Consider the following 20,470-nt stretch of genomic DNA (forward strand, 5'->3'; position numbering starts at 1 on the left):
CCCTGTGGAAGTCAAAGTGGCAGCAATCTCTGAGCAGAGGACAGGAGTGGGACGGCGATGGGACAAGAGCCCAAAGACATTTCCATCGACTTGCCTCAGCACTTCCTCCAACAGCTCTGTGAGGAGGGGATCCCAAAGAAATGTCTATTTTTTTTTTTTTTTTGATATGGAGCCTCATACTTCACCCAGGCTAGAGTGCAGTGGTGCCATCTTGGCTCACTGCAAGCTCTGCCTCCCGGGTTCACGCCATTCTCCTGCCTCAGCCTCCTGAGTAGCTGGGACTACAGGTGCCTGCTACCACACCCGGCTAATTTTTTGTATTTTTAGTAGCGACGGGGTTTCACCTTGTTAGCCAGGATGGAGAAATGTCAAATTTTAATCTGCAGAAAAGCTGGGGCTTGCCTCCCTCTGTTCCTACTTCTTTCTGGAAAATCAGCTCACAGGGTTTCCAGAGTGAGGAGGGTAGGGGAGGCCAACCTCTCCTCCCTGCAGGAGCCGAGGTGACTCTTGTTCTGCTCTTGCTCTCAGCACTCTTCCTAATATGCCTGGGGCTGGGGCTGCTCACCTGCGCCTGGCCAGGACAGTATAAACTGCAGAGACGCAATCTGCAGGGGCCTGGACCTCTACAAAGTAGTAAGGCTCCATCAGACGAGGAGTAGCCTGCAGCAGAGCAAGAAGAAAGGTCCCTCAGCTTAGGGAAGGCTGAGGGCCTATAGTCCCACTTGCTCCTTCACTTAGTCCACAGTCCAGCGAAGCAGATGGTCTCCTACAGCCCCATTCTCTTACCATGAGGAAGGCAGAGTAGACGACTCGCCTGGCTGTGGGGATGATCTGGCCCCCGCCCCGGTGTAGGGGCTCCTGGGCAACCACTGCATCCAGGATCTTAAACTTGACGTTCCGAATCACTGTAAAGGAGGTGGAGGCAGTGACTGGGGAGAGGTTCTGGGCCTGTCATGGGGCCATGGTGGAGTAGCAGTCTCCTGCAACACTGCAGCTGTCTTGCAGTCATGAAAGACATGATACAAAAATCACATGGGAGGTGGGCGTTCTAACTGAATAAGCAAGGCCCATGGCAGAGGTCAGAAGTTAAGCATAGGTTCTTAGTGTTTGCTTCAGGCCATGCTCAGACATAGAGCTTTCCTAGAAGTTTATTTCTTTCTTCTGCACATATTTACATTTTTGTGGATGTAGAATTCCAGAATTGTACATTTGGTGCACGAAGCCCAATCAAGGTCTATTAACCACTCCAATCTCATCATCCTCTTGGTATCTCTTCTCAAATATGTCCAAGGCCAAACCCTTCTCAGAAATGAGGAGCAAATGACAGTTTAGAAATGACTTAAATTTCCAGGCTACACCACCAGGATAAGGAAGGGAAGAAGCTGGCCCAGGACACGGGATGGTCCTGTGTACCCCAAGCTGCTTCTCCTGCCGGGTCCTAAAGATGGTGAGCCCATCCCACTCATATGCCTGGCTGCAAGGACCCTCGAGGACTGGGGTGGGGGAGTGCTGGTGGACTTACATTCATCACAGAGGGGGCCCTCCCTTGTTCCCCACTGGAAACCTTGAACGATGCTGTCCTTCACTGAGCCAAGAAGAGCCTTGTCCACCTACAGAGAAACATGAGGCCTCCTTAGCAGTCACCCTGACAACAGCTGAAGCGTTTAGAGGGAGAAGATAGATGTGCCTGTAAGGGGATACTGTCCTTCATCAGAGGACACAAGATACTTTTGGGAAAAGAACACTTTGTAGTTTCTTCCACTCCAGAGGTAAGAGACTGCCACCCGGTTCCCATCAGTTCTGCTGTACCTCAGAGGGCAGAGTATCATCCACCAGAATGTTGGGGCCAGTCGCATCAGGGCCAAAAGCCCAGATGGAACGGGCAGCTAGTAGATCCCAATCGTACTTGGTCTGGAAGAACTCTCCCAGCTTCTTCCTGGGGAAAGGAGGGGTACAATGGAGCTGTCGGCCAGCTCTGTGATTGCTGGTCCTGGAGCCATAGACCCTCCCTTCCTGGAAGACAGTCACCTCATCCTACCCACTGTGCCCAGAACAAGAGCAACGGCAAAGACATAAATGCTTCCCAGAAAGATGTGTGCTCTTAGAGACCCGGCAGGTAAGCTGCGGCATCCCCGCCTCCTTTCCATCCTGGTGTCAGAGCCCTCCTCTCACCTGTTCCATGTAATCTGGACCACCTCATTCTCTATGTCCTCTGCCAGGCCCTTCTCAAGAGGCTCAGCAATCATGGTGATCTTGTTCCTGGTCAGAATGGAAATGGGTGGTAAGGATGGCTAACAGAACAGCAGAAGAGGCATTCCTAAGAAAAGGGTAACAAGATGGACAGTTGAGGAAGTAATATCAGTGAAAGCCACGGGGGCCAAGTGTGGTGGCTCAGACCTATAATCCCAGCACTTTGGGAGGCCAAGGCAGGAGGATCACTTAAACCCAGGAATTTGAGGCTGCAGTGAGCTATGGCTCACACCACAGCACTCCAATCTGGGTGATACAGCAACACACTGCCTCTTAAAAACAAACAGCTGGGCGTAGTGGCTCACGCCTGTAATCCCGGCATTTTGGGAGGCCAAGGTGGGGGGAACACTTGGGCCCAAGAGTCCAAGACCAGACTGGACAACAAAAAATAAAAAAATTAACAGATGGCATGGTGTGTACCCACAGTCCTAGCTGCTGGACTGCTTCAGCCCAGCAAGTCGAGGCTGCACTCCAGCCTGTGTCAAAAAAAAAAAAAACCCAAAAAACAAAAAGCGAGTAAGGTTTGGAGTAAACTTTTAAGATAGTTATTTTATAGAGGTGAAGTGGCAGTTATGAAACTCCTCTTGGGAATATCCAAGGTGAATAATCCCATGGCATTGCGTTCAAAGGCAGAAGGGCTGAGAGGGCTGGAGTGAAACTCAAGTATTGTAAGCACCCCCCATTCTGAGATGTAGGGGTCTCTGTGCACAGTGCTCATGGTGGGGGTGGAGGTGGAAGATAAAGGAGAGAGAGTGTCCTGGAGGCTGCAGTCCCGGGGACACTGTGCTCCCAGCTTACTTCTTATTAGGAGTTTCAGCAAAGCACTTGAGGGAGGATGTTTCCACCACCGTCTCACAAAACGTGACAACTGGGTCAGCCACCTGGGAAATAGAAAATAAATTACTGAAGCGAGGTCTAATTTTGTTGGAAGGGCAACCATTTACCTAAGGGAATTCAGAAGCTCCCTTGACACTACCTCTGTGAAAATCCCAACTGCCTTAATCAGCACAAGTGACAAGTACAACAGCAGGTTAAAAGAGCTGTCCAAACCATCACCAAAAAGCCCGAGAAAATTTACTGTAGTAAAGAAATTAGATTCCTGAGCCAAGAATAAGTGGGATATCAAACTAGGGCCTTAATTCTAGTCTTCCAAAATAGCTCTCAGCATCCGTTTGGCCGTCCACCACCATTCACTGAACAACCCCCATGGGTCTGACAGAGCTGGTGCTAGAGACCCACTGGTGTGCACCCGTGCCATTCTCAACCCACAGCGTCTGAGTGAAGCTCTGCCCTGAAGCCCCAACATGGTCTGCTGCCCAGGAAACCTAGTGTTTTCTGCGACACCAGTGCTTCCTAGATACATCAGTAGAGGAGTCTAAGAGGAGTACCGAGGGTCTCCACAGGGCCTTGGAGAAAATACGTCTCAACTAGGACAAAGAGGCCAAGTAATATACGGTTTGAGGGGCTACATCAAGGCTTGACAAAGAATCCGGGAGAGACAGTCCCCACTCTCTCCTTGAAACCACCCACTCTGAGACCTAATCACCACCCATGGGTTAATTGTGCAATTACTTCCCTAACAAAGCACCAAGAATAACTTTGGCTTGGGAACTTTTATTTTTGAGACAGAGTCTCGCCCTATCACCCAGACTGGGGTGTAATGGTGCGATCTTGGCTCACTGCAACCTCTGCCACCCGGTTTCAAACAATTCTCCTGTCTCAGCCTCCCAAGTAGCTGGGGTTACAGGTGCCCACCACCACGTTGGGCTGATTTTTGTATTTTTAGTAGAGATGGGGTTTCACCATGTTGGTCAGGCTGGTCTTGAACTCCTGACCTCAAGCAATCCAACCACGTTGGCCTTTCAAAGTGTTGGGGTTACAGGCGTGAGCCACCATGCGTGGCCTGTTTTATTATTTTTCAATGTATTTATTTTTTGAGACAAGGTCTTGCTCTGTCACCCATGCCAGAGTGCAGTGGCATGATCATAGCTTACTGCAGCCTCAAACTGCTGGGCTCAAGCAATCCTCCTGCTTCAGCCTCCGGAGTAGCTGGGATTATAGGTACAAGCCACCACACATAATTTTTATTTTTTAGTTTTTTGAGACAGGGTATGACTCCACCTCAAAAAGGAGAGCAATGGCACAATCATTGCTTATTGCAGCCATGACCTCCTGGGTTCAGGATGGAGAGCAATGGCATAATCATGGTTCATTGCAGACTCGACCTTCTAGGCTCAGGTGATCCTCCCACCTAAGCCCCCGAGTAACTGGACTACAGGTATATGCCACTGCACTCGGCCAGTCTGCAGAGATGAGGTTTCATTATGTTGCCCAGATTGGTCTCAAATTGGGCTCAAGCAATCCTCCCACCTCAGTCTCCCAAAGTGTTGCGATTACAGGCATGGACCACCATGCCCGGCCTGGCTAATTCTTTTATTTTAATTTTTGTAGAGACAGGGTCTCACTTTGTTGCTCAGGTTGGTCTTGAATTCCTGGCTTCAAGCAATCCTCCCACCTCGGCCTCCCAAAGTGCTGAGAGTGAGCCACCAAGCATGGCTGTGCCTTGATTTTAAATGTATGACACAGCAGAAGGGGGCAAATCAGTTCTCAAAAACCTTCCCATATAAGGAGCAACAGATCATGGTTTTCACAAACACATGTACTCTCTCTTCCCTTGGAGCTTCCCAGGAATTCAAGGATTTGGTCACTTGTCAAAGTCTGGACTGTGAACCCAGCTCCTGGCCAGATATTGCTGTACCTTGATGTCTATCTCCGAGTACATCTTCCGCAAATCATGCATCACACAGTCCAGGTAGAGCTCCCCAGTGCCCAGGATCACATGCTCGCCAGACTCCTCCACCTGAAACACAACAGTCCTGGCAGTCACAGCCTGGATTCTCTTATGCCAGCAAAAACACATACAAACAAAATCAAGGTCAGAGCCCACAAGAAGGTGCCTATCAGAAACAGCTACTATTTAGCATCTGTTCCAGTCTCTTCAAGAAGGTTCAGTGAGGAGCATCTGCCTATGAGTGGTCCCCAAGACACCAGGACCACTCGGCACGGTGCTACTAGGTGTGAAGTCAAAGATTTAATTCCCATCTTAATGATTTAGGTCAAACTCTACCGTACATCCATGGACGTAAACTAGCCCTTTAGCCCTCCTGGCCTGCTACCTGGAAAGGTACACTGGCAGGCTCATAGTGTACAAGGATCAGAGTAATAACTCACTTTTCCTTCTCTTCTCGAGAAAATCAATTCAAAGCATACTCATTAAGAAATATATTTTTTCCAGCTAAAGACATCTGGGGAACACAAATACATACACACACACACACACATACACACACACACACCCCGCTTTGTCCTACACCCCTCCAATTGCCCCCTCCTGCACAGGTCTTGTTTTATGACACACACACACACACACACGTCTTGTCCTGCCTTCACATGACAGCCACAGGCTGGGATTGCTCGACACACACACACACACACACACACACACACGTCTTGTCCTGCCTTCACATGACAGCCACAGGCTGGGATTGCTCCTGACATGGGTTGCTGGAAGCAGCAGATCACGAACACCTGATGGATGTGAAGTGGTGTGGAGCTCCGCCCATTCAGCTGGGGACAGTGGGGCTTGAGGGCTGCTGCAGGTCATGGGCATACCTTGGTGGTGAGGGATGGATAGCTCTTGTTGACCTTGCGCAGGCCATCAAGCATCTTGGGCAGCTCTGAGGGGTTGACTGGCTCCACAGCAATCTTGATAACAGATGTGGTATTGAACTTCAAGGGCCGGAAAATCTGAGCCTGAGATCCAAAGCACAAAGGATCGAGGGCAACCGACATGAGCAGGCACAGAAAGTGCAGAGGTATGAGAGGAGAAGAGGACTTGCTTAGGATCAGACTATGTATTCCCCAACCAGGAGCCTCGTGCTGAGTGGGGGTAACCCGAAGGGCCATTTCTTCACAGGTATTCTGGCAGAACAAAGAGAGGAGGAAAAGAATAAAAGGCACCCGTCCTAATTCCTCGCATCTGAGCTGAGTACAGGGAGAATCCAGCAGGCTCATATCTAGAAGGCTAAGCCTGGAACCAGGACATGGCAATGACTCTGGATTAGTCCCGTTTGTGCCTATGTGTATCCCTGGGACCATCTAGCTTAAGCCAACCCAGTTGGTCTTTTCAGAAACTCTACCTCCTCATTGCCTCGGGGTTCGGTTATGGTTGCTGTCTTCACAATTGGTTGATCAACACCTTCAATCAAAACCCAGTTGCCAGCAGGAACGCGGTTCACCTCGATGTGGTACCTGAAGCAATATCCAATAAGCAGCAGTGAAACTTAAGCAGAGCATTCATTCCCTAATTTTTTTTTTTTTTTTTTGAGACAGGATCTCACTTTGTTACCAGGCTGGAGTGCAGTGGCACCATCTTGGCTCACTGCAGCCTCAAACTTCCAAGGTTCCAGTGATCCTTCTGCGTCACCCCCCAAGTAGCTGGGACTACAGGCACGCGCTACCATGCCCAACTAATTTTTGTATTTTTTGTAGAGATGGAGTTTTGTCATGTTGTCTAGGCTGGTCTTGAACTCCTGAGCTCAAGCGATCCTCCTGCCTCAGCCTTCCAAAGTGCTAGGATTACAAGTGTAAGCCACCACACCCGGCCTATTCCACAAAAATTTACTGAGTACTTGCTGCATGCCAAGAGCAGAGGTGAGCAAAACAGATACATTCTAGCAGGGGAGAGATACAGTAAACAATCATTATCCACACATGTATGTGGTTACAAACTGATGAGTATTACGAAAGAAAAGTACAAGGTATTTCTGTGAGGACATAACAGGAAAATCTTACTCCAACTGCAAGCTCATGGTAAAAAGCTGCTGCCCAAGGTGTCTACTGTAAGGGGCTAGCAAAAGCATCACAGAAGGCCAGGCGTGGTGGCTCATGCCTATAATCCCAGTGCTTTGGGAGGCTGAGGCGGGCAGGTGGATCACCTGAGGTCAGGAGTTTGAGACCAGCCTGGCCAACATGGTGAAACCTATCTCAACCAAAAATACAAAAAACTAGGTGGACGTGGTGGTGCAAACCTATAACCCTGGCTACTTGGGAAGCTGAGGCAGGAGAATTGCTTGAACCCGGCAGGCAGAGGTTGCAGGGAGCCAAGATCACGCCATTGCACTCCAGCCTGGGTGACAGAGCGAGAAAAATAAAAAATAAAAAAAGGCCGGGCACGGTGGCTCACGCCTTTAATCCCAGCACTTTGGGAAGCTGAGGCAGGCATCACAAGGCCAGGAGATCGAGACCATCCTGGCGAATATGGTGAAACCGGTCTCTACTAAAAATACAAAAAAATTAGCCAGGTATGGTGGTGGGTGCCTGTAGTCCCAGTCACATGGGAAGCTGAGCCAGGAGAATGGCGTGAACCCAGGAGGCGGAGCTTGCAGTAAGCTGAGATCGTAGCCACTGCACTCCAGCTTGGGCGACAGAGTGAGACTGTCTCAAAAAAAAAAAAAAAAAAAAAAAAAAAAGCATCACAGAAAACTTCCACTTTCCCAGCTCTTCAATATTCTGCCTTTTGGCATTTAGGGTGGATTTGACAAAAGGGGCCATCATTGAGGTAGAGTAGCCACCTTAGGGAACACAAATGTCTTGGTTTAACTTGTCAACTGGGAAGCCAAACTCATAAACTGACAAGTAGCCCAGAGGCCCAAGCTAAGTTTGACTCTGCAGATTGGGATGCTACAAGGTATCCAGTGAATCCTTCTCTCTTGGTCAAAGCATAGACAGTGGAGGTTGGGAAACAATTTCTTTTTTTTTTTTTTTTGAGACGGAGTCTCACTCTGTCCCCCTTGCTGGAGTGCAGTGGCCGGATCTCAGCTCACTGCAAGCTCCGCCTCCCGGGTTCAGGCCATTCTCCTGCCTCAGCCTCCTGAGTAGCTGGGACTACAGGCGCCCGCCACCTCGCCCGGCTAGTTTTTTTGTATTTTTTAGTAGAGACGGGGTTTCACTGTGTTAGCCAGGATGGTCTTGATCTCCTGACCTCGTGATCCACCCGTCTCGGCCTCCCAAAGTGCTGGGATTACAGGCTTGAGCCACCGCGCCCGGCCGGGAAACAATTTCTTTTGGGAAGAAACACAAAGATATGACTTAAGGAACAGAGGAAAGGAAATGGAAAGAGAGTTAAAATGAGTAACAATGGAAATCTTGCTACAAAAGTTCATACAAGCTTCATGCTTTCAAAAGGGCTTTAAGACGGCCTGTGGTGGCTCACACCTGTAATCCCAACACTTTGAGAGGCTGTGGTGGGAAGATCACTTGAACCCAGGAGTTGGAGACCAGTCTGGGCAATATAGTGAAACGTCTCTACAAAAAAATTAAAAAATTAGCCAGACGTGGTAGTGTGTGCTTGTAGTTCCAGCTACTTGGGAGGCTGAGGTGGAAGGACTGCTTGAGCCCAGGAGGCGGAGGCTGTAGTGAGCTGAGATTGTGCCACTGCACTCTGGCCTAGGCAACAGAGTGAGACCCTGTCTCAAAACAAACAAACAAACAAATAGGGCTAAAAAAAAGTTCACACAAGCCACCCAAAGTGCAAAGGCAAAGTTTCTGCCACTATTCCAACAGTAGCTGCCTTTGGCCCCAGCAAACCTTGGATAGGAAGAACTAGAAGTCAATAGCCCTGCAGATAGAGAGCCGCTTTACCCTCTCTTGCACAGAGCCTTGCAACTACTTCCAAGGAGGATCACCCCTTCCAGCTCCTTGGGGGCAGTCCCTGGACAGACACCGAGGCATACCCCTGGGGCTCTGGTTGGCAGTACCTGGCCACAGAGATCCAAAGGCGGCCCACAGTGCATATCTGGGAGTCTTCCTCATCCTCCAGGGTGTAGTTCTCCCCCAGTACCTTCACAGGCTGCCCAGCATGAATGGTGCCACTCAGCACCCGGCCAAAGGCATGAAATTGGACTCCATCATCTGTGCTGTACATCTTGGTAGTGTGGCACATCAGGGGGCCCTGGAAGAGGGGACAGGGTGCAGCTTCAACCACATCTACCCTCCGGGGAAGTACTACTCCCCACCATCTTCCTTGACAGCAAGGACATGAGCTCTATGAGGAGCTAGAGAAAGATGAGGTAATCTCATCTCCAAACTATGTTGTATCCCATCCCTCTAAGGAGGCTGAATAGGAGACATGGCAGAGCAAAAATATTCTCTTCCTTTTTTCTTTTTGGGAAGATAAGAGCATTGAGGAAGAGACGCAGATTTAAGATGGCAGACCGGCACTATTCACAAGATTGCTTACTGTCCCAAATTTCCTCTTAAGATGTAACTCAATTCTCAACTGGCTGTGTATTTATGACGAGAAACTAGACAGCCTAAGAAATGGCTGGCAAAGATGTTTTTAAAAGCCAGGACTGACAAGATTAGCTACCATTTGTTGAATCTTTAGTATCTGCCAGGCAACATGCTGAACACAATCGTAACACTTCCTTAATCTTATTTAAATCTCATAACAACCGCTCACATTTTATTATGCTCGTGTTATAGACCAAGGCCTTGAGGCTCAGGAAATGTGAGTAATGTTCGCAAGGTCATGGCACTAGCAGCGGCAACATTAGGCTTTGCATTCAGGCCTGACTGTGCCCATGGGGATGGGAAGGCAAGGGTGGCGAAGAGGGCATGACTCCTGTGACCAGAAATCAGTATCCCCACACAGGAAAGGAAAAAAAAAATCAGAGAACCAGGGAGCCACGTGCCCTTACATCAGGGTCACAGTCACTCATAGCCTCGCCGAGGTCGGAGTCCACACCGCCCGTGTAGGTGTGCTCAATCTTTGGCTTGGCGCCCACCTTTGGAGAAGGGATATGCTGCACACACATGTCCACAAAGCCTGTGGATGGAAAAGAGAAAGCCATTACTACATGCCCCCCGGGGAGCACGAGCAGGAGTTACTCAACCATTCACAATGGTCAGAAAGCTCAAAGTGCGGGGACTAAAAGCTCTGGCACTATGATTCTAGGGGCAAAGTTGATAGCCTGCTTTCTGGGAACGTGCTGCTAAAAGATGTGGAGTCACCCTGATGCCGGAAAAGAGCAAGAAGTAGGTATCAGTGGTACATGGTTCCTTGAAACTCCGCTGACAGCAAGTTTAAAGTACATCGATCTATGAACTTTTATTGGCTATACGCATTTACATGGAACAAAATAAGCACCCCATCTAACACCTACTTAAAACAATTCCTGACCTGACTCCCATTGAGAAACACCGCATGCATCTCTATTCAATAAGTTACTCGTTTTCCAAACACATTAATAAACCACACAAGTGGGAACCCCCGTGAGCACACTGGGATAGGTGTGTCTGCCTTCAATGGTATCTAGTGTGTCAGACTGGTGGGCAGACCAAAATAAGCTATTAAAACTACACACCAGGCCGGGCGCGGTGGCTCAAGCCTGTAATCCCAGCACTTTGGGAGGCCGAGACGGGCGGATCACAAGGTCAGGAGATCAAGACCATCCTGGCTAACACGGTGAAACCCCGTCTCTACTAAAAATACAAAAAAAAAAAAAATTAGCCGGGCATGGTAGCGGGCACCTGTAGTCCCAGCTACTCGGGACGCTGAGGCAGGAGAATGGCGTGAACCCAGGAGGCGGAGCTTGTAGTGAGCCTAGATCACGCCACTGCACTCCAGCCTGGGTGACAGAGCAAAGACTCCGTCTCAAAAAAAACAAAAAAAACAAAAAAACAAAAAAACCCCAAAAACTACACACCTTGGGGGCCCAGACACCTCATTCCCACTGGACTTAGAATCAGAGACTGCTGAGAAGACCCTCAGCCATCACCCCTTACACTTCCCTGATTTTACAGATAACAAATGAGAGTCACGATGAATTAGGTGGCTTGCCCAGGGTCATCTCATGGAATGGCCAGGGCAGGATCGAGACAGGCTCAGGTGGTTTTTTTCAACCAGTCCAGTGTCTTTCTGCTGATCACCTGCCTTCTGTGTAACTAACCAAGTCTCCCAAATCCTAGCCTAGCACTTTTTGCACTATTTCATACCACCCAAGCATCCACGTTCCCGGCTGACCCCTGGAAAATACACCAGAACCACAGAGCCTGCCTCCCCATCTCATTTACTTGAACACTCCTCCTGGCAGGAAAATGTAATTCCTTTTGGTTCCCAAGATAGAATGTGTGCCATCATCCACTAAGGAAAGCAGCTAGGAAAAACACCAGTGTTCTGCATCTCCATCTGTAGTTTGTTGAAAAGATCCTCAGACCTCTGACCTCCATTGCAGCATGAGAAAAAGTTGCTGTGATACCTGTGGCAGGGCACGAGGATGACAGAGTTAAGGGGCCATAAGCACGTTACTACCTGTGAACTCGCCAAAGAACTTTTTGCAGACCAGCCTGAGCAGGGGGCGGATGTTCAGCTTCAGCTCCTCCTTTGTCAGGTGGATGCCAAGCTCATCTAGGGTCCGTGGGAGGCTGGTGTCCACGTCACCCACAACCTGTGAGGGTATAAGATACCATGTCAGTTGTAGTGAGAGCCTGAGCATGGTGCTAGAGGGAGACAAGGAAAGGCCAAAGAAATAGCTGAAGAACTCCTGCACAAGGCTCTCTTCTATGGAGACAAAGCTCTTGGCAAGGACAAAAGTTTTGTTTCAGCGGCATCTCTGCTACCTACCCTTCAAACCATAGGCAAAGCCAACTTGGTTACATACCCACCGCAGCTAATAAACCAAGCACTCAGATTGCTTACTCCTAGTGCTGCCCCCTGGTGTCTGAAAAGCAGCATCTCATCCCACTCAGGAACTTCCTCACCTATTAGATAGAAGTCTATTTACAGACTTCTCAGATTTAGAGGATCATTGTGCACTGGAAGGAACCAAAAAAGGTCACCTGGCTGTGGATCCTGTCAGGGCAGGGCCAAGCTAAATCATCCTCAGCAGACTCAAGGTCTCTACTGAGGCAGGCTCTATAAATTTTTTTTATTAATCCATTCCAGTCTGACATAAGATACTAAGTATTTTTCAGGACTAATAAATTTTAATCACTATTTTATCTTGTTGCTAGGTTTTGCTGTTTTGTCCACTGGAATGGCCACACATATTTTGTATATGTGTGTGTCCACTGTGCTTATTAAACACCTGCGTATTTTATTACTATCTTGGGAGAAAGGTCTGTACAAAAATTCCTGTAATTTTTACCCTTTTAGTCCTATCTTTTAGGGAGTACAAATTCATATAAATGTCACGTTATATTCTTTTTTTTACAGACAAGGTCTCACTCTGTCACGCAGGCTGGAGTGCAATGGTGTGATCATGGCTCACTGCAACCTCCGTCTCCCGGGCTCAAGTGATCCTCCTGCCTCAGCCCCCCAAGTAGCTGGGGCTATAGGCACGCACCACTACAACAGCTAATTCTATTTTGTGTGCAGACAGGGTTTAGCCATGTTGTCCAGGCTGGTCTTGAACTCTTGATCTCAAGCGATCTGCCCACTGGGACCTCCCAAAGTGCTGGGATTATAGGCGTGAGCCACCACATCTGGCCAAGTTATATTCTTTGCTTCTCAGCATTCCACATGCTTAATTAAATCCTTACCATTTCCTGACAAATTATTTCAATCTGACAAGCATCACATATTTTTTTTTTTTTTTTTTTTGAGACGGAGTCTCGCTCTGTCGCCCAGGCTGGAGTGCGGTGGCCGGATCTCAGCTCACTGCAAGCTCCGCCTCCCGGGTTTACGCCATTCTCCTGCCTCAGCCTCCCGAGTAGCTGGGACTACAGGTGCCTGGCACCTCACCCGGCTAGTTTTTTTGTATTTTTTAGTAGAGACAGGGTTTCACCATGTTAGCCAGGATGGTCTCGATCTCCTGACCTCATGATCCACCCACCTCGGCCTCCCAAACTGCTGGGATTACAGGCTTGAGCCACCCCGCCCGGCCAAGCATCACATATTGTACAAACAGTTATGAAAGCAAAGTTCATACGAACACGCTTTATTTGTTTTTTTCTGAGACAGGGTCTCACTTCGCCACTCAGGCTGGAATGCAGTGGTGTGATCATAGATCACTGCAGTTTTGACCACCAGGGTTCAAGCAATCCTCTGGCCTCAGCCTCCTGAGTAGCTGGGACCACAGGTACACACCATCACTCCCAGCTGATTTTTTTTTTTTTTTTTTGAGATGGAGTCTTGCTCTGTCACCCAGGCTGGAGTGCAGTGGCACGATCTCAGCTCACTGCAGCCTCAGCCTCAAGAGTAGCTGGGATTACAGGTATAAGCCACTATGTCTGGGTAATTTTTGTATTTTTAGTAGAGATGGGGTCTTGCCATGTTGCCCAGGCTGGTCTTAAACTCCTGGGCTCAAGTGATCTTCCTGCCTTGGCCTCCCAAAGCATCTGGATTACAGGGCTGAGCCACTATGCCCAGCCTAGACATACTTTTAGTGGTTGTAAAGTGGTTCATTTTATGGGATGTACCATCATTCATTTAATCAGATTAAGGAGCATAACTGACAAACATTTAACTTACTTCTTGTTTTTTCCCTTTTCCTGCCGTCACAAACAATGCTATAAGCTGAGGTGGTAGACTCCTGCCTGTAATCCCAGCACTTTCGGAGGCCAAGGCAGGAGGATCACTTGAGGCTAGAAGTCTGAGACCGGCTTGGGGATAACAGCGAGACCTTATCTCTACAAAAAAGTTTTAAAAAGTTAGCCAGGCATGGTAGCTTGCGCCTGCAGTCCCAGCTTCTCAGGAGGCTGAGGTGGGAGGATTGCTCAAACCTAGGAGTTTGAAGCTGCAGTGAGCTATGATTGTGCTATTGTACTCCAGCCTGGGTGACAGAGTGGGACCCTATCTCTAAAAAACAAAAACAAACAACAACCAAAAATGCTATAAACACTTTGATTTATATAAGTAGCCAGGAGGACCTTCATAATTATATCTCTAAGTTAAATTCCCATAACTGAAATGATTAGTTCTAAGCGTCACATTCTTCTCAACAGTCAAGATATGTTCATAAACCTGCTCTAGGAGAAGACTTTTCTTTCATACCTCCTCCCTTTCCTTTGATTTTTTTTTTTTTTTTTTGGAGACGGAGTCTTGCTCTGTCGCCCAGGCTGGAGTGCAGTGGTGTGATCTTGGCTCACTGTAACCTCTCCCTCCCGGGTTCAAGCCATTCTCCCGCCTCAGCCTCCCGAGTAGCTGGGACTACAGGCGTCCGCCACCATGCCCAGCTAATTTTTTGTATTTTAGTGGAGACGGGGTTTCACCATGTTGCCCAGGCTGGTCTCAAGCTCCTGAGCTCAGGCAATCTGCCCACCTCCACTTCCCAGAGTGCTAGGATTACAGGCATGAGCCACCATGCCCGGGCCCCTTTCCTTTGATTTTAATAGCACTTGGAGTACTGCAGTGTTCTGGATCTAGATTACTTTTTGAACAATTGGTGACCAACAACCACTCTTATACTTAACAGAAAACTGAGCAGGTTTAGGGACAGAGTGAAGTGTGAGTTCACCAGCTCTTTCACACTGTGCTTATAAGAGCAGATCTGCCCAGTGTGGCCTGACACACTCACCTGGGCGAGGATCTTATAAAGGGGCTCCAAGATAAACTCCACGAAACTTCTCTGGGAGCTGCTAGTTGGGGCCTTTTTGGTGAACTTTCGCCTAAAAGGAAAAATAAGAGTTCTGAGTGACCCGGGAGAAAAGGCACTATCACTGATCCCAAGAGGCATTGTCTAAGTGCTGAATCTGAACAGCAGCCCAGGCGAGGAATGTGTGTGTGACTGTAAAGTTTCCAGAGGCAGATTCCTGGAAGGATACATGGTTATGACCCTCCTGGATGCCTGAGCTGGGCTGTAAAGACTTCAGGAGAAAACGTCTCTCACCAGATCAGAGCTTAGGAAGCCAACCCATTTAGGGGAGGAAAGACAGTAGTTTACGTTAAAAAAAAAAAAAAGTCGGTATTTTAATCTTTGAACTCAGAGAATTTCTCTATCTCTTCTCACTTACTGGGTAAATGATCACCCCTCTGGAAAGTCACGTCCCATACTCTACTTACGTCTTAGGGTTGAAGTAGATGTCACCCCAGAGTCTTTTAGCAAATTCTTGGTAATTAATGTCACCTATGGGAGAAGTCACACAATTATAATCTACCTAGCAAAGTGTTCAAAATTCTGTTTCAGGTGGCACAGGTGGTTCGCAGCTGAGAACTTCTACCACTTTCCTTTCCAGGGTCCACAAATTCCCTTCTAACCAGACAGGAAAACGGGGACACTGAGGCACAAAGTAGGACAAGACTGGTCCAAAGTTGACAAGGCTGTGCGGGAGCCAAAATGAGAACCCAAGCCTCTCCATCTCCACCAAGCACTAGGATTGAATTATGGACAACAGCATGTGTTACATGTTTTCCTTTGATGGAACAGGGTCACCTACTGTGTGGCATCCTCTATCTGCGTCTAAACCCTGTCTCTTCTGGAAGGGGAATTTAATGGTTCTTTCACCCCTTCCTGATGTAGACAAGCTCAACTCTGCTGCCAGTGTGGGCCACCTTCCAACTGCAGTGTCACCATAAGGCTCTGGCTAGCCCCAGGCCTCAAGTAAGCAATTACTGAGCCCTCTCAAGAGAAAACACCAAAGCCAACCTTTGGCTCATCTTTTACCAACTAGTTTTTAGTTTATTTTTAGTTCGACTATAACTGCTAATCCTGGTCAGACTATACCAAACAACTATGGCTTTAAAAAGTCAAGACATTGGGTAACATTCCGTTAGACAAGTGATACCACCAACTACCTCCTGGATATTTCTACTCAGATGTCAGACTGTCCCCTCTCCCCTTGTATGGGATAAAGAGAATGCATCAGCTTTTTCCTAAAGCCACATTCCCCTTCAGACTTCTCTGTCTCCATCAGTATCGTTATCACCAAAATTACATCTAAACTCAAAATCTTTTTCTTCCTTACTCTGTTAATTACCAAATTCTCCCCCTTTCCCTCATTGTTAGTTACTGAAGCTTTCCTTCCTCTGAACCACTGAATGTTTATGCCCTCTGTTAATGATCAAATTCTCCCTTTCTTTCACACATTGTTAGTTACCGAAACTTTCCTTCCTCTGAATCACTGAATGTTTATGCCCTCTGTTAATGATCAAATTCTCCCTTTCCCACATTGTTAGTTATCGAAACTTTCCTTCCTCTGAACCACTGAATGTTTACGCCCTCTGTTAATGCACTTACCATGTAGTATAATCATTGAACTTTTTTTCTTTGAGACAGGGTCTCACTCTGTCATCCACACTGGAGTGCAGTGGCATAACCTCGGCTCCCTGCAGCCTTGACCTCCCTAGCTCATGCAATCCTCCCACCTCTGCCTCCCGAGTAGCTGGGACTACAGGTGTGCGCCATCACGGCCAGCTAATTTTTTTTTTTTTTTAGACGGAGTCTCGCTCTATTGCCCAGGCTGGAGTGCAGTGGCCAGATCTCAGCTCACTGCAAGCTCCGCCTCCTGGGTTCCTGCCATTCTCCTGCCTCAGCCTCCCGAGTAGCTGGGACTACAGGAGCCCGCCACCTCGCCTGGCTAGTTTTTTGTATTTTTTAGTAGAGACGGGGTTTCACTGTGTTAGCCAGGATGGTCTCGATCTCCTGACCTCGTGATCCGCCCGTCTCGGCCTCCCAAAGTGCTGGGATTACAGGCTTGAGTCACCGCGCCCGGCCTAATTTTTTGTATTCTTTTGTAGAGATGGGGTTTTGCCATGTTGCCCAGGCTCGTCTCAAACTACTGGGCTCAAGTGATCCGCCTGCCTCAGATTCCCAAAGTCCTGGGATTATAGGTGTGAGCCACTGCACCCAGTCAAAAAAGACTGAACTTCAATCCCCCACTTTTTTTTCACAAGAGCAAAGGGCCCATGCTGAGAGTGCAGCAGGACAACTGACTGGCGAGAATAGAAACGCTGGTGCTCCACTGCCTACTGGTCATGAGACCTCTCACGGAGCCTGTCTGCTCGACCCTAAAAACGGTATAACAGTGACTTCCCTCTAAGGAACTGTAACATTGAACATAGGAAAGACTCTCAGTGCACGATTCCTACTGGAATCTGAGGTCACTGGGGAAGTGCAAAGATGAAGAGCCAGGGAGTCTCTCACAGTGGGAATCTGGTCTTAAAGATCTGGTGTTGAGGCTCCAGGAACCCATGATATTATGCGGCTGGGCATGTCAGCAGAGGCCTGTAGATGCTGGCTGCAAAGTCACCATGAGTTCTCAATTAGACCCATGAAATTGATGTCTGCCTCCATACGGCTAGCTAGAAGCACCAACGGTGAGAGAGATGTTACCTGTGAGGAGGTCTGAAAGTGCCTGTGGGCATGGATGATTCCTGTTTACAAAACCTGTCTCACCCTAGGAGAGCCTTTTATTCCTAAAATGACCTCCTTCTTCTCCCATGTCCTCCTATTCACTTTTATTTTTCTATTATTTAGAAACCACTTAGCCTGAAGAAAGGGTCTCAAGGCCAGAAAGACCCCCAAATGTGATAATAACAGGTGATAAAATGTTCCCCCAACAGGGTGCTCTGATACGAAGCCAATTTCTGAGCCATTCAGCAGGAAAGCCACACAGGACTCAGGGGAAGCTGGTGAGACAGACTGCCAGCCAGCACTTACCAAAGGTGTCGGCGTAGATCTTGGCAAAGGAGCCCAGCGTGAAGCAGATGCTGTACTGGGAGCTGGAGAAGCAGACGTTACCCAGGAGTGGGGAAAGGATCAGGTTCTCATCAGTGGAATACATGCTGAAACAGAGACAGTGGTAAGCACAGTGCCAGGCTGCAGCATCCCAGATGCACTGCCAAGGGGAAGGGCAGGAACTCAGTATCACAGTCACTCTCCAGTCCTCGGAAGGGACTTGTGCAGGACACTTAGTTTTGCCAACAGCCTGGTCCAAGAATGTGACATGATGGAGCTGTTTCCTAATTCTCAATAACAAGCTGATTTCCCAGAGTTGGGGACATTCTGCACAATCTTGGAAAAGTTAACTGCACCAGACAGACAAGGGGAAACCTAGAGGACAGAGACAAAAACCTTAGAACACAGGAAATGAATCTAATGTGGTAAGACAGAAATACAGAAATACATTTGAGGAAAAACCTCAATTTCACAAATATAAGCAGACACAAACATCACTTAAAAAAGAGAAAAGTGGCCGGGCGTGGTGGCTCAAGCCTGTAATCCCAGCACTTTGGGAGGCCGAGACAGGTGGATCACGAGGTCAGGAGATCGAGACCATCCTGGCTAACACAGTGAAACCCCGTCTCTACTAAAAAAATACAAAAAACTAGCCAGGCGAGGTGGCGGGTGCCTGTAGTCCCAGCTACTCGGGAGGCTGAGGCAGGAGAATGGCATAAACCCGGGAGGCGGAGCTTGCAGTGAGCTGAGATCCGGCCACTGCACTCCAGCCTGGGTGACAGAGCGAGACTCTGTCTCAAAAAAAAAAAAAAAGAGAAAAGAAAGGAAAAGAAGAAAAGCAACTCCGCTCTTTACTCTCACTGCCATACTCTTTATTCTTTTGTGTTTGGCTTTTACCATGTTAAAACTTTCAATCTTAAAAGCCATGCAGAAACCACAAGCATCTGAGTTCATTAACATTTATAAGAAAACCAGTTGTACAAGGGGATCAAATCCACAACCTTAGCCTTACTGGCACATTATCTTATGGAATTTCCCAATACAGAAATAAAAGTATGGCTTATAAAGAACAGCCCTCTACCCCAAAGTTATGCTCCCTAGAGGCAACTGCTTTCAACACTTTTAAAGCTGCTTTTAGAGTATTTACCTTCAGATTTCTAAGTAATATGTTTATGTTGCTTTTTCTTGCTTAGAGATTCTTTTGTTTTTGAGACAGGGTCTTGCCTTGTTGCCCAGGCTGGAGCACAGTGGCAAATCACAATTCATTGTAGCCTCGACTCTCAGGCTCATGCAATCCTCCCTCCTCAGCCTCCCAAGTAGCTGGGACTGCAGGCATGAAGCACCAAGCCTGGCTAATTTTTGTAGAGATGAGATACAAATGCCATGTTGCCCAGGTTTGAACCTTGAACTCCTGGGCTCAAGCAATCTCCTGCCTCGGCCTCCCAAAGTGCTGGGATTCTAGGTATAAGCCACTGTGCCTGAGCTCTTGTTTAGAGGTTTGAAACATGACCTCTTGACTTCCTATTTTAGTAAATCTGGTTAAATTTAGCCCTATCCCACCTCCTGCCTTTTTTTTTTTTTTTTAAAAAGAGACAGGGTCTCACTCTGTCACCCGCACTGGAGTGCAACAGCACAATCATAGCTCACTATAAGCCTGAACTCCTTGGCTCAAGTGATCCTTTTGCCTCTGCCTCCCAGGTAGCTAGGATTACAAACACATGCCACCATGCCAAGCTAATTTTAAAATCATTTTTTGTAGACAGAGTCTAGCTATGTTGCCCAGGCTGGTCTTGAACTCCTAGCCTCAAGCGATCCTCCCGCCTTGACCTCTCAAAGTGCTGGGATTACAGGCATAAGCTATCACGTTCAGTCGTTTTATTAAAAGATATTTGTCATTTCATCCTTTGGACTCATGGTGTCACGTTGGGCTCTAGTCATTGTCAGTCCTTGCAGAGATGGGGTGAAGATATTCCGTTTGAAAAGTAGTGCTACACACTGGGAAGGCTCCTGAAGGTAAGCGTCTCTAGCCACACAGGTACCATCCCCAATCCTCAAATGGAAAGGCATTCTTTCAGTAGGACGGCCTCCTCACAGGCCCATTTAAGGGGCTGCAGGAAGTCATCTAGCACATCCTTCAGCCTGTAGTAAGACTGTCTTTAAGATATATTTAACCTCTCTTTCAAAGGCTCTTTGATATTATAAAGTATCATAACCATCACTCATATGTATTAATGCAAGCCCTAAATCTATCTTGTTGAGAAGATTATATCCACAGAAACACAGCAAACAGTTCTTAATTTATTTAGACTGTGTTAACTATAACAGCATCTAACATTATTCAGCGCATCAGCTGCTACATGGCAAGCACTGTGCTAAGTGTGTTCCATCAAATATCTATTTAATTTCTTATAACATCCCTTGTAAGTTACTATGTTAACTTATACTATACATGCCTAATAATATTTGCCATTATTGGCCGGGCGCTGTGGCTCACGCCTGTAATCCCAGCACTTTGGGAGGCCGAGGCGGGCGGATCACAAGGT

The 20,470-nt window shown here is 47.8% G+C and overlaps 2 protein-coding genes across 4 annotated transcripts in view; one reads left to right on the forward strand and one right to left on the reverse strand.

Annotated features, from left to right (window-relative positions):
- The window catches only part of CCDC103 (coiled-coil domain containing 103), a 144,924-nt gene that overhangs the window by 99,022 nt on the left and 25,432 nt on the right, over nt 1–20,470 (forward strand). The window lies entirely within an intron of this gene.
- Nucleotides 1–20,470, reverse strand: part of EFTUD2 (elongation factor Tu GTP binding domain containing 2) — a 44,635-nt gene that overhangs the window by 2,129 nt on the left and 22,036 nt on the right. For all 3 annotated transcript variants that reach the window (XM_050763067.1, XM_050763069.1, XM_050763068.1), the window contains 15 exons: nt 17,910–18,034; nt 15,314–15,377; nt 14,829–14,919; nt 11,624–11,759; nt 10,011–10,138; nt 9,069–9,262; nt 6,450–6,561; nt 5,923–6,063; nt 5,009–5,110; nt 3,049–3,131; nt 2,173–2,259; nt 1,810–1,936; nt 1,523–1,610; nt 787–905; nt 566–660 (listed from right to left, as the gene is read on the reverse strand). In XM_050763067.1, coding sequence (XP_050619024.1) covers nt 566–660; nt 787–905; nt 1,523–1,610; nt 1,810–1,936; nt 2,173–2,259; nt 3,049–3,131; nt 5,009–5,110; nt 5,923–6,063; nt 6,450–6,561; nt 9,069–9,262; nt 10,011–10,138; nt 11,624–11,759; nt 14,829–14,919; nt 15,314–15,377; nt 17,910–18,034 — 1,692 coding nt within the window. The remainder of the gene's footprint in view (nt 1–565; nt 661–786; nt 906–1,522; nt 1,611–1,809; nt 1,937–2,172; nt 2,260–3,048; nt 3,132–5,008; nt 5,111–5,922; nt 6,064–6,449; nt 6,562–9,068; nt 9,263–10,010; nt 10,139–11,623; nt 11,760–14,828; nt 14,920–15,313; nt 15,378–17,909; nt 18,035–20,470) is intronic.

Source organism: Macaca thibetana, chromosome 16, assembly GCF_024542745.1.
Source record: "Macaca thibetana thibetana isolate TM-01 chromosome 16, ASM2454274v1, whole genome shotgun sequence".
Classification (NCBI taxonomy): Eukaryota; Metazoa; Chordata; class Mammalia; order Primates; family Cercopithecidae; genus Macaca; species Macaca thibetana.